Source organism: Apteryx mantelli, chromosome 13 (assembly GCF_036417845.1).
Source record: "Apteryx mantelli isolate bAptMan1 chromosome 13, bAptMan1.hap1, whole genome shotgun sequence".
Taxonomy (NCBI): Eukaryota; Metazoa; Chordata; class Aves; order Apterygiformes; family Apterygidae; genus Apteryx; species Apteryx mantelli.
This window is the reverse complement of record NC_089990.1, coordinates 25,270,205-25,294,421: the sequence shown is the minus strand read 5'-3', so window position 1 is coordinate 25,294,421 and position 24,217 is coordinate 25,270,205. Positions and strand designations below refer to the sequence as shown.

General features: G+C 51.0%; 1 protein-coding gene across 1 annotated transcript; it reads left to right on the top strand.

Moving 5' to 3' along the window:
* The first annotated feature begins 12,102 nt into the window (after positions 1-12,102).
* On the top strand, positions 12,103-21,671 carry LOC106496746 (HEPACAM family member 2-like). Its single transcript, XM_067304464.1, has 8 exons — positions 12,103-12,180; positions 12,288-12,369; positions 13,287-13,616; positions 15,063-15,332; positions 15,713-15,772; positions 17,136-17,187; positions 18,405-18,425; positions 19,190-21,671. The coding sequence occupies exons 2-8, from the start codon at positions 12,288-12,290 to the stop codon at positions 19,200-19,202; spliced, it is 828 nt and encodes a 275-aa protein (XP_067160565.1). The 5' UTR covers positions 12,103-12,180; the 3' UTR covers positions 19,203-21,671.
* The last annotated feature ends 2,546 nt before the right edge of the window (positions 21,672-24,217 follow it).

The following is a 24,217-nucleotide window of genomic DNA, read 5'->3' as shown; positions in this document are numbered from 1 at the left end:
CAGGAGCAGCTGGCTGGATCCTGCTTTCACTGCAGACACCAGACCTGGAGACCAGAAAAACTGGTAAGCAAAACCCAACAAGTCTCCCTAAACCTGATCCCTTCAGCTGCTTCTCTCAAGCAGAGCCCAGGATGCCTCCCCTGGCCAGGGCAGGTTCCCTGCAGGATCTGAGCCCCATGAAGCCTCTGGCTGTGCGTGGGCCAGGCTGGGAGATGGAGGCAAAAGGATTCATTTTTGAGGAACAGGGTCTGTTTGTTAATAAACCAGCAGCCAGCACAGCCCGGACCCAGGCCCTTTTTAACAACATATAACTGCAAGATGAAGGAGAGCCGCCTTCATCAGCACCATGGAGCAAACGGAGATGTGCGGGGGAAAGAAAACCAAGACTGTTCTTTTGGCCCTTGCTCACTTCGTGTAGCCACCCTTTTAAAGGAGAGGGGAAGGGGCCAAAAAGCAGTGAGACTAAGTGAGTTTGGTAGAGGCAAAGCTCTCTGTATTTTTGTTGCCACACAACTCAGCCTATTTTCTTGAGGGGGCGGGCGGGTGAGGGGGGGCAAAGAGCCCATATCTTGGGTGCTTTTGGGGCAAGCCCCTGCAAGATTGGCTCTTTTGCCCCCCACCCCCTTCCCTTAAGAAAAGAGGCAGGCAGGGGAAACCCAACACAATTTGCTCTTTGGTCCTCCACCCCTCTCAGGAAAATAGCCTAAAGGCGAGTTGCTTGGGGATAAAAATGCCCCGCAGGATTTCTGCTCTGCCAGACAAGGTGCTTAGGCTCTGCAGCACTCACTGCTTCCTCCTCGCATCCACAAACAGAGGCTTCAACCCTGCATCACGCTGGGGCTGCCCCTGTTGTTCACCCCGCGCTGCTGCCGCCTGCCCTTCGCTGTGGAAAAGCTTTCTCCGGTGCATTGGAAGGAAAGCTTTAGTGAGGGCATTGCGATATGGACTGGAACTAGCCAGAGCCATGCTACCATCAAGGAAAGCACAAGCTGGGAGGAAGGGAGCATCTGTCAAGGAGGAGAGGCAGCTGCTGCTGGCACAAGCTCTTATCCACTGCAAGCACCTAAAAGCCACAAGGAGACGCCTGTCAGCTGCCCGCTTTTAACACCAGCAGCACAGCAGCACCAAGCTCTTCTCCATGCAGGAGCTGGGGAGAAGCCAGAGACGGGGTGGGGGAGTTCTCTTTCTGAGAACTATTAGCAGAGGTTAAACAAACCACGCACTGAATAAAACAAGTGCCACCTTGTCTCAGTTGTGACTAGCTCCAGTTTTTATTTTCAAGAGCAAGAACAACACAGTGCAGCGCTGCCATGCCTGATTCCTGCTCCCCTCTACCCCTGCAGCACAGCTCCCCATCGAGAAGTCTGAGGGCTGCAGGGAGCAGTGCGAGCTGGCAAACACAGGCCCACTTCTTTCTGCAGCTGCTTCTCAAGGGGTAAATGAAGGTGAAAACAAGTCCCTCTTCCTTTGGACAGGGTCTCTGGAAAACAAGATCACTTATTCCTTGCAGCTTTAGCTAGAGCCCGAAACAGTGGTCCTGGCAGGCTGGTGGAGGAGCGGGCAAGAAGTGAAATAGCAGTTATCCTCAGCAACAAGCACGTAGGAAAAGAAAATGTATTTTGATAGAAATGGCAGGAAAATAAACTCCAGGCCCTTTCCTCTGTCAACAATAGGGCTAAACCACCCATTTTGCCCTGAAAGCGTGTGGCTCAGCACACTGGGTTGGTGCCCCCAGCTGCAGCAGCCCCAAACCCTAGTTTCAGCAGAGCCCAGGGCTTCACTTCTCTGCACTGATGGTGCTGCCAGTCTTGGGCCCACAGGTAACCTGCGGCTGCACGATTCACACTCAGATGGCCAGACCTGACACTTCAGCCACGGTCAGGTCAGCCAAGAGCACTCCCAGCTTCACTAAAAAGCATGGGGCATTGAAGCAAAACTCGTCCCACTCCACGGGGGGCTGTAGGGCAAGTGCAGATGCCTGCTCTCACCAGCACCTTCAGCAAAGGGGGCTGGGTTTGTCAAACAGTCTCGGGTGGAGACGGTCTGGACAAGAGCTGTCCCTGAGGGCTACCCACTCTGGAGCACATTGAACTGTGCTCCTGCTTCTCTGAGCCTGGTGGCCTTTCCCGTGGAGAGAGGATGCCGCAGCTGCTGCCTCTGCAGTGCAGCACCCTGCACTCATTGTATGGGCCCAAAAGCAGCCCCCCACTGACCACCTTGGGCACGAGAGCCTTTCTATCGCTCCCGCGATTGCCCTGCCTGCGGCAGGCAGCAAAGGGTCTCCACCGGGCTCTCCTGCTCTGATGCACTGGGCACAACCGACTTTTTGGGAACGGGGTGCTCAGGCACCCAAAGCCACCTTGGGCTTTAGCTTTGGTCACTCGCCACTTTGGGGCCCTTGCTTAACGACTCCTCTTGCACCTGGATCCTCCCTCACTCCCTGTATCAGCAGGGCTGTGCTCTTCACGGGGGGCTTCTGGCGCTTCATTGCAAGGACCCAGCATCGCCTGTGCTGAAGAGAAGTCCCTTGTGAGTAAATGAGAGAGGAACTGGGGCAAGGCCAACATGGCTTGCTCTGGTGCTCCAGCTCAGGCTCCTGCCCTGCAAAAACCATCCTAACAAACACTGGTTGGGAACTGGCTCCCTGCCATGGAGGAGGCAGGGATCACAGCGGCTCCCCAAAATGACCTGCCTGGCAGCACCCAGAAGGCAATGGCAGGTGATATTTAGCACCACCCCAAGATCACTAACACAGCTGTTGTGCACCAAGCACTGTGTTGCCCCCCTGCCCCCAAAGCCCTGGGGAGCAGCGGGTGGTCACAGAGCACCAGCAACAGGCATGTCCCCCTGACACGGACACCCCAGAGGTAACAAGGATGTTGGAGGAACCAAGACACCTGCCACAGCATATCCGTCCTGCTTACCCGGTTGTCCCCAAGGCTGGCCGCACAGGGAATATCATCAGTGGCTGGATGCTGGCAGCTGTGGAGCTGTCCTTCTGCACTGGCTCACCCCAGGCAGCAGCAACCAGCTCCCTGTGTGGTTCACTGGAGATAGCAAAGGCAGAGGTGGGGGAAACCAGGGGAGCTCCCCAGAGCACCTGACTCCCAGCACCGGGATGCTTCGTGCAGACACGCAGAGCGTTGGTGCCAAACCTCTCTGGCAGATGCCAGCTGCATTCCCCAGCCTGGGGCACAGGGAAGCTCTGTGAGAGATGAAATCGCTCTGCCCTATTCCACAATGCCCTGTTCAAACTCTGGACTATATACCCAGCCAGCAGAAAATAGCTGCATTTCTCTGCCTTTGCCCAGCACTACGCAGCATCAGATATACCAGCTCTGTGCCCGTTCACCTGTGAGAGGGAACTGGTTCTCCTGCCAGTTCCTCCTGCCCCCCCTATATTAACAAATGAGATAAAAAGGCTGATTTCATTGCCTCTGTGTCACTCATGTTTATTTCCAGGTTGCGGAGATCATCCTGAGAAATGCTGGACTCTCAGAAGCGGAGCGAGGAAGCCCTTATGCCTCCATCTGGTGTTATGCGTATGGTACCTCCAGCGATGCCAGTGGAATGATTCCTGTGCTGAAATGCTTTGTGGGGTCACTTTGAGACAATAATTTCTGCCCGGTTGTGCCCTCAATGTACATCCGTGCTTTGGTTTTAGTGGGTGTGCTACAGCACAGAGAGCCCCAGAGCCTCTCTGGTGCTTCCTGCTTCAGACTGAAGCTGGGCGCACCACGAAAGCCATGAGTCCCCCTCCCTGAAAGGCACAGACAGCACACGACAAGCACACGCACACACCTGTGTGCCTGCACACATACCACACACACGGGAGCAAACACAGGCAAATGCTCAAGCACCTGCACACCACAGGCACACACACATGCAGGTGTGCACATGTTCGTCTGTGCTTGCGTGGGGGTGTATATGCACATATGCCCCTGTGTACGTCTGTGTGCTTGTGTGCATGCCCTGCGCATGTGTGTGTGGTTTTGTGTTCCTGTGAGCATGCATGTGTGCGTGCGTGTACTTGGCTCTGGGCACCTTTGTGGTTTTGCGTGTGTGTGCCTGTGTCTGGGTGTGTTTCTCTGTTTGTGTGTATGTGAATGTGCACATGAGTGTGTCCCTGCATGTGTGTACGTGTGCATTTCTCTGTGTGTGTGTGTGTGTGTGTGTGTGTGCGCATTTGTGCATGCATGTGCATCTGTGCGTGTGTGTGCATATGTGGGGGGGGGTGCATGCACCTGTGTGTGTGTGTCTCCATGTATGTGCACATTTGCATGAACACACATGCGCAAAACACACGTGCATGCGCATGTACACAAGCACAAGCGCACACGCACAGGCACACATACCCTTGCACATATACACATGCAATCATGCACACCCATGCACACACGCGCATGCACAGAAGAACAAACATGCATGCAGTAGTAAAGAAACTAACTCGTCTGGGGGGGACCAAGAGGGCACATGGAGGGCTTGAGTGCACTGAAAGAAATACAGGGGCTCTGGGGTGCACTTAAAGGCAGATGAAGTGGCTTTGAGGGGACTGAAAGGCTGAAGAAGGGCCCTGGGGGCACTGAAAGGCACACAGAGGGCTCAGGGGTGCCATGGGGCAAACAGAGGGCTGTGGGGCGCACCAAAAGGCACTTCTCTTCAATGAGGTTTTTTTAAACTATTCCTGTTACCCTGTGCGAGCCTTCAGATGTTTGGAAGCTCAATGCTTCCTTCATATTAGCGCCCTGGTCTGACAGTGATGCAGAGCTCAACCTGGACAGCAGCTCAAAAAGGAATTTAATAAAAACATTAACAAAATTACTCAAACCACAGCTCTTGAACTAGCCGCTTCCCGAAACACCACCCTGAAGAGATTTGAAGGAGGCAGAGGGTTGCCAGCATCCAGCCAGACTGGCTCAGTTGTCTTCAGTTGTGCATGTGGAGGGGAAAGAAAGAGGGGTGTTAATTCTGTCTATTTTCTTCCTACCACGTACATTTTTCTTCCTTAGATACTATAAGCCATTCAGGATATCAGACTTGGGGTGTTGTGTGTTTGTTCTCCTCCTCTCTAATTTTTCAGATAACCTGAGCCATGCTGTCGAATGATCCCGCTTAATATTCCCCCAAATGTGCATCAGTGTGAGGCCCAAGTGTCCCCTGCCTAGTGGCAAGAGTTTAACCTGGGCCAGCCCTGGTGGGCTTGTGCTGTGCAGTGTCAGCCCAGGGAGGAAGTACACCAGTACGCAGCCCTGTGTGCTTCACACAGCTGGGGCATCCAGAGCTCCCTATATTTGGGTTGTGCTCCAGGGAAAAGAGGCCTTTTCCTGCTGATGGATCTCCCCCTGGTGGGAATGGGGACCTGGGTGAGGAGCTGACCTGCTTCCCCAGCCTCCTGGTGACTTGGCCTTCTCCGTGAATTGCATCTGTGCAGCCTTGTTGCCTTGGGATTGCTATGGGTGACTTCCACGCTCAAGACAGCCATGTTTTCACCCTTTTTTGTGCTGGCAGTGGTCAGCGTTTTGTGTTTTGAACATTTAAATGGAGGCTTCTGTGCCTTGAAAATAAACTTAAGTCTGTTCCTAGAAGTACACACATCAGATGTCTCCCAAGGGACCCCATGACACAGGTTCCTGAAAACTGCCTGCCTTGCAGGCGAAAGCAAAGGTAATGCTTGCTGAAGTGAAGCTCATGCTAGTTGAATGTAAGTGCTGTCTTGGCTTCTGTGGCTTTTCTGCCACTGGTGGAAAAGACCTCCTCTTTTAGCCATGAATTTCTTCAAATCCAGGCTGTGGGGCAAACAGGACATTCCCTGTGCAGACCAGTGGTTGTGATCCACAGGGAGGAGAGCAAATAACACACTGTGTAGGAGGGAAGGACCTCCCAAGGGAGAAGGGGAGGGCTGTGATGCCATAGGACTCCTCTTTCCCTTTCCTAGCTTTAATATGTAACCCACTTTCTGAAATACATGCCCACCTTTCAGAATAGTAATGCAGCGCTTTATAAAAGCAAATAAAAACCCAACAACTAGAAACAACCTAATGTGAAATGCTAACTTGAGCCTGTGTGAGCAGGTACCAAAATAAGGGCTGACAGGGAAGAAAATGTGCCGTCCGGCTCCTGCAGGCCCCCATTGCATTCAGGTGCGCCCCAGGGACCGCTGTTTGTACACGCCACAGCTCTCTGGGTGCCTCTCAGGGCCCATCCATTTGTCTTCTGTGATAGCCTAGATCCCTCCACGTGCCTTTTTGATTTACCTAAAAGTCCTCAGCTTGTCTTTCGGTACACTCTGGGGCTCCCAGTTTGCCCCTGCTCCCTTCAGCTCCCCTTCCTTTGCTCTGTGATATGTCCCAGGGGTTTCTGTTAGCCCTCCGGTGCATCCCAATCCCTCTGGTTTGCTTCTGGCGCACCCCAGAGCCCTCTGTTTTCCCCTGGTGTGCCCCAGAGCCTTATTTCGGTGTGTTCCAGAACTCTTTGCCGGCTTTTTGGTGCACTGGAGAGCCCTCTGTTTTCTCTCTGTTCCCCTCAAGATCCCCCCATTTACATTCGTATATAGCCCAGAGCCCTCCGTTTGCCCTCCGGGCTCCTCAGGATGCCTCCCTTTGCCCTCTGCTGTGACACAGTCCTCTGCCTTTCAGAGCCCTAGATGTACCTAGGGCACACAGTTTGCCCTCCAGTGGACCCCAGAGCCCTCCATTTGCCCTGCAGTATCCCCAAAACAACAAAACTCACACCCCAAGCAACCACTACAAGGATAATTAAAGAGCCAGAGGGTTGCTAGCAATAACTAGATTGGCTCAGTTCTTTTCACAGCTTGTGGATGTGGAAGGGAAAGAAAGAAGGTTTTTAATTCCAGGTCTAATTTCTTCATACCATGTCCATTTCTCCAAAAAAAAAAAGGGGGGGGGTACAATTGATTCATCTGTTCAGGATGGAGACAGTTATAACGTTGCTGAAGGGCGGTGGAAGGACTACTGTAGAAGGGCTTGGAGGCAGCAGCCTCCTCATCTGCCTCCCGCAACTGAATTTGTGCATGTGCTTGTGCCTGGAGCTGCCTCGGGGAGAGGCTCTTGCTCTCTCCTGAGTGGAAGAGCCTGGGCAAAGCAGTTGCTGAGCTCAGATGCTGAGCCCTGAGTGCTAGCGGTGCTCCATGGGCCTAGCGGAAGAACTAGAGGGGTGTGTGTGGGGGGGTGTTTTCCTTACTTTTGGGAAACAATTTCCTGATGTGAAGAAGCAAAGACTAGTGCCTAGGACAGATGGCCATGAGTCTGTTCTTCATCCTTTGAAGTCCTGGCATTTCTGTTTATATGTGACTAGATGAAAGTCTCATTGTATTTCCTTTTCCTCCTTTGTAAAAATGAACTGATAAGTTGCACCTTCTCCAGCGTCTTGCTGGCCAACTCATTTTCCCACACCAATCAATGCACCGCCATTAGCTCCTACTCCACGTCAGGAGTGGTGCAACATCAGGGACCACTATGATCCGTCTCTTTCTGTCTCTGGAAATTGCAATACATTCAAGAAACAGCCCCTTGGGGCAGCTTTACCAGTCCCTGGGAAGGAGTTGACCCTCCAGCACAGTCCTGTCTCATCTCTTCCCTGGGCTGCCAGTACCAACGGCACCTGCAAGGGCCTTTCCACTCTGCTCTGAGGCGTGGGACATGCTCTCCCCTGCCGCAGCTTGTAGCCCACCTCATGTTTTCTTTCACGATTTGTTTACCAGGTGCTGCAGAGGTGCCTGGTCCCAGCAGAATGTACCAGACAAGCCGTTGTAGGGGAAGGGGGCTCTTGGCCATAACACTGGGGTTTCAGGAGGCCACAAAGCAATCGCTGGTGTGTCACTCTTTCAGCTTGACTTCAGAGATGGAGCATTGCATTTGTGTGTGTGATTGCTTAGTTCCCCCTAGGGTCTGTGGGCATTTTTGGATTGAAGGAATCTGTTGCAGAGAGGGAGGTAGAAGAGAAAAGATGCAGATGGTGTGTCCTTGAGCACTTGCACCTGGGAGTGCTGGCCTCTGCCCTTTGGGAACCTGAATTGAACTGTTGGCCCTGCTCTGTGTCCCTGAGCAGGTTGTATGGTTGAGTTATAGCGAAGTGTCTGCTCTGCAGCACTCGATTCACTGAATGTGAATTGGCAGCACAGGGGTCCCAGGGACCTGGTGCCTCAGGCTTTGGGTTGCGGGGCTCTGTTGATTTCTGGCTGATCACTCCTGGCCTTTGAGGTTTTACAGTGGGAAAATCCCCATTGTAGGCACAGGGAATAGGGATATTTGAGGAAGGAGATATCATCATTTGTCAAATCTTCATCTGAAAGGTGTAAATCTCTAGGCAAATAACGTATCATTATTTTGAAGGACCACTGTCAAGCACTGTCATTATATTTGGCTTTTAAAATAACATTGCTTGGACAGCTTCGTTTGCAGAGGGCTTGGAGTCCCTAGTGCCTGTGCAGAGCTCTGAGTTCCATTGCACTGGCATCCTTACGTGAAAATGCTGGGACATCCTCTCGCTCTCAGGACAATCCTGATTCATTTGGGGGCTAAGTTTTCCCCCTCACCTTTGCCTCTCTAATGAAATAACACCCACAGAGGGTGAAGAAACAGGGCAGTGTCTTCAGGGAAAGCACATCAAAGGGGTGAACTGGTAGCCCAGTAATGGGATGAGGTGTGCCTGAGGTGTGGATCTGTCCTGTGGCAGGGAGAGATGCCAGCAATGACACAGCCTTTCCAGCACACTTGGGTCCCAGGGTGCAGCACCACGGGATTGCCACTTCTCCCATGTTTTCTGGAGCTAGTAGCTCAGTGTTCTTAGGTTGAATCTTGATGAGGACTTTTTTCCTGGAGTTCTCAGGTTCAGGATGGTCTGTGTTACCAGGGAACAGACTGAGTGTTGGATATAATTTTCCAGGGTTTGGAGGACTGATATAAAAAGAAAGCTTTGGGCAGACATGGGAGGACCCCCGCTTCCCTATGCAGACCAGAGGATTCTTCTGCCCTTGCTAGGCAATTCAGACGACCGCCCTCCCGTGGAGACAGCCTGGTTCATAGGCTTGCTGTTCCCCACCCTGTACTTTTGTATTTAGGCCAACTTGCTAACAGTGCTTCTGTGGTTTCCTTTCAGCCCTGAAGAAGACTGAGGATCTTTTCAGCTTTACAGGTACTGCTGAAGAAGGACAGTGTCTTCAGCAAAGCAGGGCAGGAGCAGTGGTATTTTGTGGCAGGCGTCCATGAGTGGTGGAAGTGCACAGAAGAGGGAGGGATGATTTCCCAGATATTTCTGCTGGGTCTGGACCCAGATGTCTCAGTTAGACACAGGAGGAGTTCAGTTTGCTGTAGTGCTGAAAATCAGGCCAGGCTCTCTCCTCAGAGCCTCCCACCGCCCACAAACCAGTCCAGGTCTTTCTCCAGACTCAGGAGAGTGAAGGTTAGAGACTGCAGGCTCGCCAGAGCCTGGTATCTCCAGCTCTGTGTGTTAATGAGAGGAACACTGTTAAGAATACAAGTTCCCAAGAGAGATGCAATTGCTCTTCATGAAACCTTAGGGATTTGCAGCCTGGGGGAATTATAACATGCCTTAAACAATTATTCATATAGCAAATTCATAATTTGTAGTGTCTGGGGGAGTTTTGAAGTGTAGTTTGCAGACTCTTCTTTTGAAAGTGCTTGTTTAAAGATGTTAAGCAGAAAACAGACTGGGTTTTGTTTCCATTACAGCATTCTACCAGCAGTGTCAAGTACTGGCCGGTGACTGTTGTCAAGTGTCACACAGTCTGTGCTGGTTCCAGGTTTGGATGGGCAGGAGCAGCTTCCTTCCAAAAGCAGCAGCCAGGCAAGCCGGCTGTAAGGAAATGGATGCAGTGTGACACCAGTTGCAACATGATGGCAATAGAAACAGGAGATTAGTCCTTCCATGACATCACATTTTTGTCCCAGATTCTTGGAAGTCCCCCAAACACCTGCCCCACACTCCACTCCGCTGAATGCATTGAAATAAAAAAATTAGATTTTTGAACAAAAAGCCCTAGGAAGAGCTACCAGCTCCGAGACGCACCTCACCCCATCACCACCAGCTTGGATACGTGTGGGTTCATGCATGTTCTGACATGCCCTGGAAGTGGTAGGGTTTGCCTCATGGGTGAGGGAGCAGGGCAGGTCTGAGGGCCAGCTAGTAGTAAAAAGGGAAGGAGAGGGGTCAGTAGCACTAAGAACAGCCAGCACTGGCCTGCAGCTTGGGAGTGCCCACGGGAAGAAACCATAGCTAGCTTTTCCTCTGGAGATTCAGGCTGATATGGGGAGAGCTCCCATCTCCTGCTGAAATCAGTGGGGCCACTAAGGCCTTGGAAGAAGACTGACAGGCCCCAGCCCTGGCTGATGTCAAACTTGTTGCATTTCGAAGGGTGGTTTTGGATCCAAAATAGACGCTGCAGTGGTGTCTGAACCTGCCTGCAACAGGAAGCTCTCCTGCAAGAGGAGTTCACAAACCAGTTTCGCTTGGCTTTATCTTTCATACATCCAGGGTTGGTTTCGTCAGACACTAAGTCACTGGGGCACGCAAAGTACCACGTATAGTTTTGCTGTGGCAAAACAGCTGTATCCAAGGTGCCCACCTTGCACCATTCTTCACTCCCCGCCGGAGCTGTAAGGTTGAGGGAAACAATATGCAGAAGGAAAAAAAATCTTTCCTTGTACTTCTACGTGGTAAACTTCAGCTGGGGACAGCAGGAATCTCCGAATTGGGCTTTGTTGTCAGAGAAGGCAAGTGAGCATGTGACAGCAGAGTAGAGTCACACATGGCTGAGAACGCATCCTCGTGGTCTCCTTTGCCTTTCTCACTTGGAGGCCTACGCTGTCGGAGGGCAGCATGCAGTACCGCCTTGGGCTGGAAGGCTGCTTTGGCAAATCATGAAAACACAATTCTTGGTGGCTGCTCTGTGCTCCTTTGCTTCTCCTAGCAGCACAAATCCGCTGAAAAGGTCCTAAGGAGCCATGGAATATGTCAGTGAATGCATTTAACAGCATCCCCCAGCACCTTTTTCACATAGCATCTGATTTGAGGATCTTTTTGTTCATTACAAAGAAGCTGTGGTTTAATGGAGCAGCGTGTTTTTTTCTGTTAAATACCACCTTATGTGTCATCTTTGATGTCAGAATAAGTCCTGGGATGACTGAGAAGGACTCATGTATGGCCTTCAGGGTTTGCAGGGCTTAGTGTCATGCTTCTGCCTTAAGCACTAGACCCTGGAAGGGAACAAATCTAGGTTCAAAAATGGTCCTGCTTTTTGGTGGGTTATTGCTCATGCAGATAAGTTTCCCAACCTGGATATCTTCGTGACACCTTTACAGACCTGCTTTAGCAGAGCCCTCCTGCTTGAAGACTGTGGCTTTAGGTGTCAGAAGCGGGCATGAGGCACTGGCTAGCAGGCTGAGGGCAGGATGCGAAGTCCAGCAGACAGTGACGCCCGCGAGAACGCTCTGTCTAAACAGACGGCGCTCCCATCTTGCACAGATAGGTGCACCCTGGGTTTTAAACAGAGATGTAAAAATCTCCAGAAATCCCTGCGGAAAGGGAAGAAGTGGGCTTCAGTGATCCTCCCTTCCCTCCAAACTGGAAATATTTGAGCAGTTAACCCGCTGTGGTTGTCACTGGCTCGTCATAAGCTTCATCTGCTTTGAAGCACTGTATTATAAATGTAGCTGGCACACGGAAAAATCACAACTGGCCAAGCAGTTATACTTAAAAACCGAACATAAAAAAGCTACTCCCGCCCCCGGACTTGCAAGCAAGCCCAACGGCGGGCACGTCCCCGGCCGCCCGGGCCAGCCAGGCCGCGGCCACCGCTGAGGCAGCCGGGCTCCCCGCCGGCTCCCGGGCAGGGCGGCGGCGGCAGCCGCGCCGCCCCCGCCGCTGGCAGACGGCGCCTTCTCCCCGCTCCGCCCCGAGGCGGGCCCCGACCCTCCCGGCCCTGCGCGGTGCGGGGCGGTGCGGAGCGGAGCGGAGGGGCGCGCCGGGCCCGGTCCGGTCCGGTCCGGTCCGGTCCGGTCTGGCCCAGCCCAGCGCGGGAGCGGCGCGCGCTGCCCGGCCCGGCGCGGAGCGGGGTGGGAGGGAGAGCGGGGGCGGCGCGCTGTGCCCGGCCCCGGCCGCGTCCCCGCGCTGCGCTCGCCGCGCCGTCTCCGCCGGAGCGAGGTGAGGCCGGGCCGGGCCGGGCGGGCGGGGGTCCCGGCACTCCGCGGCGGGGCCCGGCCCGCGGCCGTTGCCGCTGACACTGACGCGCGTGTGCCCCTTCCCCGCAGATGTGCGTGTGCTGCCTGCTGGCGCTGCTGGGGCTGCTGGCCCGGGGACCCGGCGCGGCGGGGGCCCGGAGCGCCATCACAGGCAAGTGGCCGGGGCCAGCCGGGTCGCGTCGCCGCGGGCCCGCTCTGCCCTCACGCCGAGCCTCTGCGCCGTGGTCGCACCTGCGTGACTGCTGCACGGCTGAATTTCTCGTTTGGGGGCTTGTCTGTAGCCTGGGAGGTTGGTTTGTGCTGCTGGGGCGCTGGGGAGGGGGGTGCGGCAGATGCTGTCTCGCGCTGCTGGCCCGCTGTTGGCCGACACCGTCCGCGGGGCTGGTGCGCGCCTACGAGCGCCAAGCTGCGCCTGCTTCGCTGAGCAGTCTCTGCGGCTTACGCCTGCAAAAAACTCTCCCTGGCTCCTTTTTAAAAAGTCTTTCCACCGAAACGGAGGCAAGTCCTAGACTTGTGCTCACAGACTTCTGCGCTCTCTAAGCCTGATTTTTCCCTAAACAAAAGCTTTTAGGGGAATAGCGAGAAGGGGCTTCTGGGTTTTCTTGGCTTTTACTCTAATTTCGTGATACTGGCAGGATCCATCAATATAGTGCTGATGCATGGTGGCGGCTTGTTTAGTTCAGAGGCCCCTACTTTCGTGCCCCTGATACAGATAGCAGAAATACCTAGGAGTGGAAACCATGAGACTTTCAGATGCAAACTGTTAGAGCTGTGTGAATACCCACTCAAGTCAATTTTGAAGTTAAGCAACCAAGTTTTTCAGGCCCGGGACATGAAGGAAACTTGTAGTCAGCTGTTGAGGTCTTCTGCTTTTCCGCTGTGTCACAGTCCAGCTCATCACAGAAATGATTAAGTCCATGCCACTCCTGTTTGTAGAAGAGCTGAGCCAGGGAGTGTTTCTGTGTTCAGAACTATCTACCTGGCTGATACTGTTAGAATAATATCAATATTCTTCTAGTAATATCAATAGATCTATAACTTTTTAATAACTTTTGTTTTATTCGCCAGCACAAACACTTGCTCCTTGTTACTCTGCTGACCTAAAGCCAACATCAGGGAGACTCATCTCAGCAGTCAGCTGCACCGTGCTTTTGGCGGTACCACCGCTGAACACCAGTACAGTTGTGTTCTGGGAATATAAAAATGGCCCTCACGAAGAATTCATCCTAAAGTATTATCTCAATAAACCTGTAAATACTACTTCTTCCTACAAAAACCGTACAAAGTTCAATGAAACAGATTTCTCTCTGCAAATGGTGCTACAGCTGGGAGACAGCGGAATGTACCGTTTTAGAACAGAGTCACAGGAAACGGACTGGTTCCAACTGGAAGTTATTGGTGAGTGACCATGATAATTTGGATAGTGACTCCATTACCTCATTTTTATGTTAAGTCTACCAAACTTTTGAATAGCCAACAGTGTGTGTTATCAGTCACAGAAAGGGGCAGAAGTATGGCTCTGTGAGTGTCTAGCCTTCCGCCTGTGAGCCAGGGTACCTCTGCAGTTCAGCCAGCCGGAGCATAATGGCGAATTTCTCTGATTCTGGTGGAGCATTTCACTCCAGGCAGGATGGAGCCTGTCAACATTTCTGTTGAGCTGCATTCCTCTCTTCTCTGCCGGTTGGAATTAGCTTTAAAAGCAGGCCTTTTTTCTCCTTCTTTAATTTAGGAATAACCAATTCAAATTGTATATAATAATTGCCTCCTCTCCTTTTCCTGAGCCCCACACTCCTGGCTTTTGGCTTGAAATGTGCTACTGCCAGGACAGTCTGCTGAAAAGGTACTATTGCTGTGCTCCCAGGGCAGTAGAAGCCTGGCCTGTGACTCAGTTTTTATCTGCTCACGTTTTTGAAGTTATTAGTGGGTGGATAGCTTCCCTGTGCTTTGTGAATAACACCATATTGTAACAGCAAATCTAGGTGGAGCAAAGTGGAGCCCCTAGAAGAGTGATTTTCACTTTTTTATATTAGATACTCTGAGGCAAGGCTTTTAAGCCACTGAAATTTAAACTTTAAGCCACAGAACTTAAACTGAAGCGTGGTACAGCTCCAGTGAATGAAGGGAGCTGTGTGCAGGCACCAGCAAAGAGCTGTTATGTTTAGAGGCTTTCTTTGGGCCCTGTGGGCTGGGCAGAGGTTGGATAAGACTGAAGGGAGAGTCAAACAACATCTTTCACTCTGCCCTCAGTTTTTAGAGTAGTCAGCAGACCTTGGAGTAGGGAAGGGAGTCCTGGAAGTGCAAGTGGACTCTGATCTGGATTCACTTTCACACAGAATCACAAATATCCCTCTCACTGTTTCTCAAATCTGCTCGTGTTTTCCACTGAACAGAAATCCTCCCTCAGCGAGTCCTCCCCTAGCATGTGAGCTGCCTCACAGGCACAGACAGTCCACACTGGTCCACAGTGGGGAGAAATTGTTCAGATGCCCTGTGCAGAGAAGAGGAGGTTTTGCCTGCATGCTAGAGTCTCACTGTGCGAGGTGCACAGGTGAAAGCACATGGGAGTTGTTGGATATGTTGCTGGGTCTGTAGTGCATGGAAATGTACTCAAGCTGATTTGAGCTGATGCAGTTGCATAGTATGGAGTTCATGGAAATGCTTGAGCCTGTGCAGAGCCCCAGGCTCTGTTTGAACTTAGGGACATTCACATCAGATAGTTAGAAGCAGCTCTAGGCTTGCAAACTCTATGAAGCAATAGTTTGAATAGCTGGATAGGAAGGTGCTCTAGTTCTGACATCGAGGAACTGAGCAGTTGAATGCTGACAGTTGTTCCATGTCTCCCAGAACCACTGCCTGCTCCAGAAATCGTGGGCAACTCCTCTGTGAAAGCAGGAGGCAACACTAAACTGGTCTGCAACATCTCAGAAGGGAAGGCAGACTCCTACTGGTGGAAGAAGAATGGGGAGCTGCTGCTTGGGAGTGACCATTTCCAGTTTGTTCATAACAACACGTTGCATATCATTGAAGCGACAATGAACGACAGCGGCTACTATGCTTGTGTGGTCCGCAACAAAGTGAGCCAGAATGAAACCTCCTTCCTGCTTCATGTTCAGAGTAAGTGGGTGCTTCCTCCTGGTATCTGGGAAGGGAAACCCAGGAAACAACCAAGTGACCGGTCCAGTTCTGTGAGGCCATCTCAAATCTAAAGCATCCCCCCAAAAAAGAAATGTCACCTCTTCCGTTGAGAAGTGTTTCACAGCTTTCTCTTCCACACGTCCCCCGGGACTCCCTAGCCCCAAACACAACCCACAGCTCCCAGCATTGGTGGAAATGAGCAGTGGGAATAGTGGGGCTTGGAAGGGCAAATGCCATCTGTGTTCCTTGTATTTCCTTGCACTGAGTGTAGCTGCCCAGTGGCAGGTTTTTGCTTGGAGGGTGTGGGTAGAAAGTAAATTCAGTCTGGCTACAAAGACTATGAGTTGTCTCTTTTACAGATGCTGCAAACATGGTCTTACCTGTGGTGATGGCATGCGTTATCGTTGGCTCTCTAATAGGTGAGTGCTGTGATTCACTCCTTACCCTGCCTTTTTGGCTTACTGCATTATCACTGATGGGTACTACGGCAGATATTGCAAGTAAGAAGGGATGGAGTGAGTGAAGGCGGCATGGGGATGTCTGTGCTGAGTGATGTGATGCGTGGTGGCTGTGCACCTGGGTTTCCCCACCTGGGCACCCTGCAGGGAGGTGGCTGGCACTTTGTCACTGCCATTGTTTAAAGCAGGACATCCCCAGCCAGAGAATGTTAGGCTGGACTAAGGTCTGTGTGCGAAGGAACAGCTTTCACTCCCTGTGCTGCAGTCCCTGCTGGGTGGTGGGTCTGGTGGGTTCCTATATTGGGACTAATGCAGCAAGATGTAGCTTTTCTAGTAAAAACCTTCCCGTGCCCCCTGATTTTTCTCTGGAAACAAATAATTTTGTTCCCATGGTTTCAGGCCCTTCGTTTCCTTCCTGTGCCTCCCTGCTCCAGGCATGGGAGGAGAGATTGTCATGAGAAACTCTCCTGTGTGTCCAGAACAGGCATGATATTATATTTTACCTTCCTAATCTGGGCAAAACTCCCTCTGAAGTCCCATGGACCGTGACCAGCTGATGGATGTCCCACATCCCTTCTAGGGTAAAAGCAGTTTAGGCCCCTCAGTGTGGTCTGCTGTTGTTTTCTGCCCACAGAAGGGAAACATGCTTCCTGACTCAGTGGGCTTGTTTTTCTTCCTTTTTTGGAGCCGGAGAATGGTTTTTCCAGCCTGTCTCCAGTCCCTAGTAAAGTGGGGATTTTAATTCTCAGATTGCCAACCTCAAACTTGAAAAAACAAAATGCACAAGTCGGGACCTGAGAAAAGAATCTTGTGGTTTAAAATAGCAGTAGGAAGTTTTCTGTGGCAGATTTGTGTTTACTTTTTGCTATTGGATTAAATGTTCATGCTTTTCTATGTAATCACCCCAACCATTGTGTAGGTGCTGGGAAAACTGACCTGACTGCTTCTGCTCTCATCTTCCCCCATGACACTCCCCTCACACCTGCTCACGCATGGCCAGAATTGGTGTCTGGCTCTGTTCCCTGGCCTTTGGATGGGGCGGATGCCAGTTCAAGGCTGGGGCCAAGCAGTTTTCTGCAGGTCTCTGTAGAGAGGAGCACGGGGTTCCTCAAGACCAAACAGTCGAATACCAACCGGCTGCCTGCAGGCAGTGACCCTGTGTCAGGGAATGTTGACAGTTGCTCCTCAGCTCCCTGCTTGATGTTTCCTGGTTGAGTGTTGCTACCCAAGAGGAAGAGGCACCTGCTGCTTCCTCCTTTGGGAAGTGGTGTCTGACAACCATCTGTGGAGTGTTTAATGGAGCCAACGAGTGTTTTGTTCCCAGGTGTTTTCGTCTGGTGTAGGAGGAGGGGCCGCTTTCGTCACCGTGTCTGTAGGTAAGATGCCTTGAGCCCCTTTTGCCCTGCCTGGGACTTGGGGATGGCCCTGCTCCTCCATTCCTAGCTACAAGCCAAAACCTGCCTTGGCTATAACTGAATAATCTTGACAAGCTGAAGGTGACGGGATCCTTGGCTAACCTGTGTCCGTAGCCACAGATCCACAAAACTCTGTGAGGAAACAGCCAGATGGATACAGTTAGATGCAGATGCTGCTGAGGGGACAGGCCCTTGCACAGACAAGGGAGACAGTCGAGGGGGGCCCATTCTCACTTTTCATGTAGCGTAAAACCTCTCAGCCCTTTCATTTCACTAAAGATGCCCCTTGTGCAGAGATCTCTGTGCTGACAGACCTTACAGCTGGGCAAAACACGGTTGCTCTCCCCACTTTATAAGTGGGGCAGTGGGGCACCAAAGGGCAAGGTGATGGGCTCTGGCACCTGCAGAAGGCTGGTAGCAGTATGGGGGGAGGGGGGGAGGGGACGTTCATGTCTCCTGAGTCTCCAGCAGCCCTTTCAACCAAAGCGAGCTCCAGGCTGACTGCAGGTGCTGTGCCTGGCCACCCAGGTTACCAGGCTCAGCTGTAAATCAGGGGCCACTGTATTCAGGGGCTCAGGGGTTTGCTGTTCCTAAACACTTCCACTGTTCAGTCCCTGCTTGGACTTGATCCGGGAATGTTCTGACAGAATGGCCTAGGAAAGGGTGAGATAGCAGGTCTGATTTTCCACTGCCTGAGGCCTGATACTGCTGTTTAGCTCTGGCCAAGCTGGCACTGGGTGCCACCAGAGCAGTGGTGTTGTGCAGACTCTCCAGGCACAGTGGAAAGTGACTGCAGAATACAAGGCGGTGGGAAACCTCAGAGTTCCTGTAGTCCCATCATCCCCTTGTCCCATCATCTGTTATTCCTCTTTTGGCTGTTACTTTCACACTGGCTTTTTTATTCCCATTATGCCCTTAGCTCCTGTCTCAATTTATTCCATTGCAAAAGCAGCCAAGAAATTGTGCTGTGTTCTTTAGGAGAGCAGAATCTTGCCCAGAGAGGAAATGTTCACTTTCTCCAGGGTACACCTGTGGCTGAGGTGGGGCCAAACTCTGGCTTCAGTAATGCTTTCCAGACTGGTTTATAGCTGCAGCAGCCTCCAGGGTGGGACAGATGCAGGTGATGCATGGATGCACTCTCAAACATCCTCTTAAATATTTTTTGTAATTCTCCACAGCGCATCAGAAGTTTCCAGAAAGTGAGTGCTTCTTGAAATCTTCTAAGAACTAGCTCATTTTTCAGGCACATATGACCTGTACAAGCTGTACAACACTCAAAGTGTGTTAATTGAAGCATCCTGGAGGGTGAGGAAAGGGATACAATCTTGGGAAGCCTCATTCTATGTTGGGATCAGTCAGAAATAGCAGAGTTCTCAGTTGTCTTGTACAGCTGAATCCTATATTACTCAACCCTGAGATAAGTTTGCCTAGGTTGTTCCTAAAATCCCTGCTGCTTGGGATCACACTTCCCTTTGGAAATGCTGAGGAGGGTTCCTCTGGCCGTGTCCCAGGAATCAGGGCCCTTGAAGTTTACATGCAATTCCCCCCCACAACATGCACAGCGCTTCCCAAGACTCAGTGTAGACCTCCATACAGGCTTGGCCAGGTTTCCCATGTGGAATCCAGGCACATTGGCCCAAGGAGAGCTGTAACCAGAGCTACTGTTCATGAGCTGCAGCTTCTGTCATTGGCCGTTTAGTCCTTTTCTCTGAGGCTGAGCAGGAGGCTGAGTAGAGCAGAAGTCCAGGTGGTAAGCAGAAGTACCACTGTGGTAGCACACTGCTACCACAAGAGAGCCTGTAATATCCTGCCAGAGCAGAGCAGAGCAGCATCTTCCTGAGACCTCAGAGAGGGTCTACCAGGCAGCATGTTGCCTGTGAGTGATGGGTGGTGTCCACATACCAGGGGATGGGAGTGGAACCTGGCTTAGTACTCTATGGAAACCTCTCCTCTCTCATTGCAGGTGGAGGGCCTGAGTGACTGCACCTTGCTCCCTTCCTCTCATGTAGGTGATGGAGGCTGCCCAGGGAGCACTGGACACCTGCCATCATGCACAGCGGTCTGATGCTGTCCCAGTCTCTTCTGGGCTCGCTTATTAATTGTTCAAGCTGCTAAAACCCACAGATACTTGCAGGACTTGTTTTACAAACAACACTGGCTTGGACTCCATCTGCATTGTCCTGTCCTTCCCAAGGCTCCTTGCACCTCTTTGGGGGAGAGGTAGGCTTGGCTTTCTCTGGAGCACTGTCTGCTGCTTTGCTCCAGGCCTCCTTACCTTTCATGGCTTTCTCCAAAGGCTGTGGGGGCACTTGGAGAAGGGCTGATGGTTGTGGATAGAGCTACTATCCTGGCTGGGCAAACACATGGCTCTGGAGGCTGCTGGGGAGTGGCCACAGGTGCTCTGCTACTCCCTGACAGGAGACTCAATGGAACTTGAACTCCCTCACTGTGGCCTCAATACCTCCTGGTGTGCTGCTGTTTTGGGGCACTTGGGGACTTGCTGGGGTGTCTCGGGGCTGAGACCATGGGGCTTATTTTGTGCTTGATCCTTGGAGGGAGGAGAAAAGGTGTTTTTTTGCTGTCATGTGCACTAGGAGTCCGGGAGATGAGTGGAGCCGGTTGAAGCCCACAGGGGATGGAGGGGTGGCATGTTAATGGATATGACCAACAATGTAGTTTTGTTTTGAAAAACAAACCCCAAAGAAATTCCTGCAACCAGCTGCTTTAGAGCAGCAGTGCAGCCTAACATGTGCACGAGAGACATGGGTACACTCCCAAAGCAGTCTCTCCTGTTCCCTCAGCCTTGGACTCAGGAAGGATCTGAGGATGTGTCCTCATCTTCTGAGGATTAGCACATGGTTTGTACTTGTGACAGTGCAAGCTTGTTCCTCCCTTTTGCTGCTCCTGCAGGAGATGATGGTTGTGATCTGATTTGATATGGCCGTGGCAGCCCTTCTTTCCAGCCCCAGAACTCCTGCCCATGTCCCTTCCCCATGCTCCTTCTGTGGAGCTTTTCTGGGCTTTACTTATAAAAGCGATTGTTATAACTGAAATTACTTAGTTGGGGCCATAGCTTTTCTCTCTCAGCACTGACATCTTCACCCTGGAGAAAACTGGATGCTTTCCTGGAAGCACTAGGTCTTGCTAAGTGCCTTTCTGAATGTCAAGCTGGGGAGTTTGCACCCATCTTTCCTTCCGACAGGGAGTCCCACTAAGCCCAGCACCCTCTCTGAGCTGGTCCCCAGGCACTTGGTGGGGTCAGCCATTCTGAGTACTCTAGTCTAGCTACCAGATGATCACTTCTCTCCTAGAGTGGGGCAGCTGAGGGCTTGAGGACCTCTTTCCTGTTGGTCTGCAGGCAAAAGGGGAACAGGTCCCTCCACGTGGCTTCCAGGCTCTGCCCTGGGGTTGCTGGACCAGCCGATTGTTCCTATATGCAGTTTCTTTAGCTCCTTCAGAGACGCAGTTCAGCTTTACATAGCCAGAGGAAGAGAACTTCCCCAGCAGAGAAATACCTCAGTATGGCTCCTTGCTGAGAAAGCAGAGTTGTCCTGGCCTCGTCACATTCACTTGCTACAAGGAAGAAGACAGGAGAGTTGAGCTGTGCTTTCTTTGGTGTTTTGTTCGTGTAGGTGGTTTTTGTCTCCTGGTTGTTGTGATTGGATTTTGAAAGCAATTTCTGAATATTTAGCATTGTCCAAGGAAAACACTAAAGCAGTCAGGAAATGGAGAGAGATGAGGGTTGATTTTACTGTGGTTTGTGTTTTGCCTGTAGACCATAACTCACTTCTACAGAAAAGGGCATTCCTAGTGACCTGGGAGCTCCGAGTTTCACTCTCTCTTCAGAATTCTGCCTTCTCTTTGGAGAAGAGTTGACCTGTTGACTGTTCCTAGGAAAATCCTTTGAAATGTAAGTTAAAGCTGACATGCACAAAAACAAAATTTCTGTGAAGCTGGTTTGAAAAAAAAAAAAGTTGGAAATTGGTTGGTTGGTTGGTTGGTTGGTTGTTGCTGAAGAGTTCTGGTCACATTTGTGCTTTTTACTCTGCGGGAGAGTAAATTAACTCATGACTTGACTTTTTTGGGCTCTACCTACTTTGACACGACTCCGGTGCACTAGCCTGAAAAAGGATGTAGCTGAGTCCTGTGTGCATTAGCCCCAGGGAAATAATAGATGTATGAAAGGGGCTGGCAACAAAGGGCCATCTCTCAGCCTGGAATTATGTTACAATTAAATTATTAAAGGAAGCGAAGCAGGTTGCGTGGATTAAACCATATTTGGTTTTAAGCTGTCATATGGATTGTTCCCTGTTTTACTTGCAAACAAATACAGCCAAATGTTTGACAAAATATATTTTTTTAACTTTTCTGAGAGTTGTCTGTAAATCATTTTAGAGAAGTTGTTTTTTAATGGTCTTTTACTGCTAATAAAAGTGCATACATTATTCCAGTGTATATTGTTGTGGTCTTCAGACATGGGAAATAAACCACCCTCTGGCATCTAAAGCCTGCAGAAACTGCAGCGGGCTAGGGACATGCGCATGAGAAGAGGGACAGCCATAGCATCAGGTAGGGAATGGTTGATTATTAACTGTATATTTCTTTTCTCTTAGCCTTTAACTTTGAAAAGACCTGATTTGTTTCTGCTTATGCTATACAAGAAAACTGATGTGACAGAGGTGTGGAGATTTGTAAGGAATTGTTGTCCTGAGCTTGGCAGTTTGTGTGTGTTCATTTTGCTTTTGCTCCCCTTTGCAGCCTCGCTCCTTCTGTGGGGGGCCTGGAGTTTGGGAACTGATCTGTGGTTAGAAAATAGCCTTGCTCCAAGTCTGGATGAGGATATATTTAACCTGTATCAGTTCCCTGAGTCACTGCGCCCTGGCAAACGTGAGATGTGGTGCAGCCCATAGGACAGCGTGGGTGTGGACAGTTATCTGGCACATGCACACCACTGGACACGGGGTGCACAAGACAGTGTGAATGAGGAGAGTGAAGGAATTTCTTTGTTTCTGTTTCACTGATCACTGACGCTCCATCAGGACTGTTGTCCTGCTGCCTGTTTTGACCCTGTGCATGCTCTTGTGGGTTGAAGAGACTGTTCTGTCTCCTTTTGCTCACTCACAACGGCACAGATTGGTGTCCCTCCGAACTTTCTATAGTGGAGCAAAGTGCTGTCCACAGGCTCCCCTTTCTCTAGCTATCCATCCTTCCTTCTTGCACAGATCACCAGGAAACAGAAACAACTGTGTTGGGAAGTGATGACACATGATTTTTCTGCAGAGCATCCATCACCTTTGTCTGAGAGATGTAATAATGCTGAGTGTAGGCTGCACAAGCACAGGAGCACGTCAGACATCCCTACCAGCGCTTTGGGTTGTGTTCTTGTTCATGTTTCCCACTGTGACTTGAAACAGCTGCAGGGGCTGTCCAATTTCCCCAACTTTCATGGGAAAAAAATCTCCTGTTGTGACCTGGAAAGGGAAGAAAAAAGATGCAATGGAAATAATGCTGTGAGAAAAAGATGGGCTTAGCGGTATGGGGACACAATGTGGTTCCTAACAAGATACTTGCATTATTTTGCTACAGAACAGCTATGGGGCACTGTCCAGCCCTTCCCTGCTGGCTGCCAGCTTTTGTCCAGCTGTGCACTGTCTCTTTACCCCTTTGTCCTCTTTCCAGATGGGGCTTCTCCAGTCCCCAGGCGGATCCACTCTGCCTGACTTTGCTACAGCCCAGCAAGGCAGAAGGGTTTGACAGGAATTGTGTTTGTTTAGTTGCCAGGAAAAAGAAAAAAAAAAAATCTTTCTTCCCTCCTCCTGAATAAGTCTCTGACAATTAGCATTTTTAACACCTCTCAGGCTGTAGGAGTTGTCTTGGATTGTGATACCAACAGGCAGAAGCTGTGCATGTTCCTGAGGTGGAAGGGAGGAGGTTGGTGGCAGCGTGTGCGAGGGGCTGAGCATCTCCTCTTTCAGGCTCTGCCCAGAGAACGCATAGGGAGACACCAGAAAGGATTTTTGTCTTGTTTTGCAAAGTAAAGATTTTTGTCTTTGGGGTGTACTGGCAGTAGAGGCGCTCCTCTCCCCGCTGTCCTTGATGCCACTGCCCTACCTGGTCTCCACTCCCTGCCTGAGGGCTGGCTCTGCCCTGCAGCCTTGAAGACCTCCAGCTGCTGGGGCAACCTAGGCTTTGCCACCCCGGTCTTCCTGATACTCATCACAGATGGCCAGCCCCACCCCTGAGGCTGTGGGCAGTTGGGACTTCTCAGAAGAAACCAGCTTAGTGAGACAAGGTCAGAAATGCCTGTGGGATTCATGCTGTGAATGCTTTTTAGGGAAGGTTTTAGCCTTGGGGTTTATCTAGTGGCCTTTGAGTGCTTACATGTACTGTGTTTGTAATCAGAAAAGCTTCTTCTGTTCAAAGGAGATACCTTTGTGCATTGTGACAGATAAATTTGGTGGGGGTTTTGGTAGGAAAAAATAGACCTCTGGTAAAAATGAAAAGTATATTCAGAGTAAATAGATCCCTGAGTTCCTGGACAAGAGCATGTCAGAAGCACTGGGAAGTACCTGTTGGAGAGAAATGTATCCAGCATCCTTCTCCTCCAGATCTTCATGCTTGTGACTTTGTGTCCTTCCTCCCTGGTGTTTCTCTTCCTCCTGCCTGTGCAGTCTCAGCCAGTGTAGCAGTTAGCATGAGTTAGGCCTAGTTAGCATAGCTATTAGCATAAGTCTGTGAAGTTAAATCAACTTTTTGCTGCAGCAGAAATAGGCGAAATATGATCACTCACCTGTGTCAAGCAGCAGAACAGTTTTGGTGTGCTTGAGGAAATAGAGAGCCGAACTGTGTAAATAACCTGTTGATCACTAAGAAGTGCAAAAGTGTCCAGAATAAGCAGAATATGAGCACCAGCAACAGCAAATCAGAAAACAACAGTGCAATGGAATGGACTAATCATCAGTGAGCTATTCTCTACCCAGTCCTACAACTA

Coding starts and splice junctions, on each gene's coding strand:
- LOC106496746 (XM_067304464.1), top strand. CDS start 12,288: ATGTGCGTGTGCTGCCTGCTGGCGCTGCTGGGGCTGCTGGCCCGGGGA. Junction 13,617..15,062: donor GTTCCAACTGGAAGTTATTG/GTGAGTGACCAT, acceptor CATGTCTCCCAG/AACCACTGCCTGCTCCAGAA. Junction 15,333..15,712: donor CTTCCTGCTTCATGTTCAGA/GTAAGTGGGTGC, acceptor TCTCTTTTACAG/ATGCTGCAAACATGGTCTTA.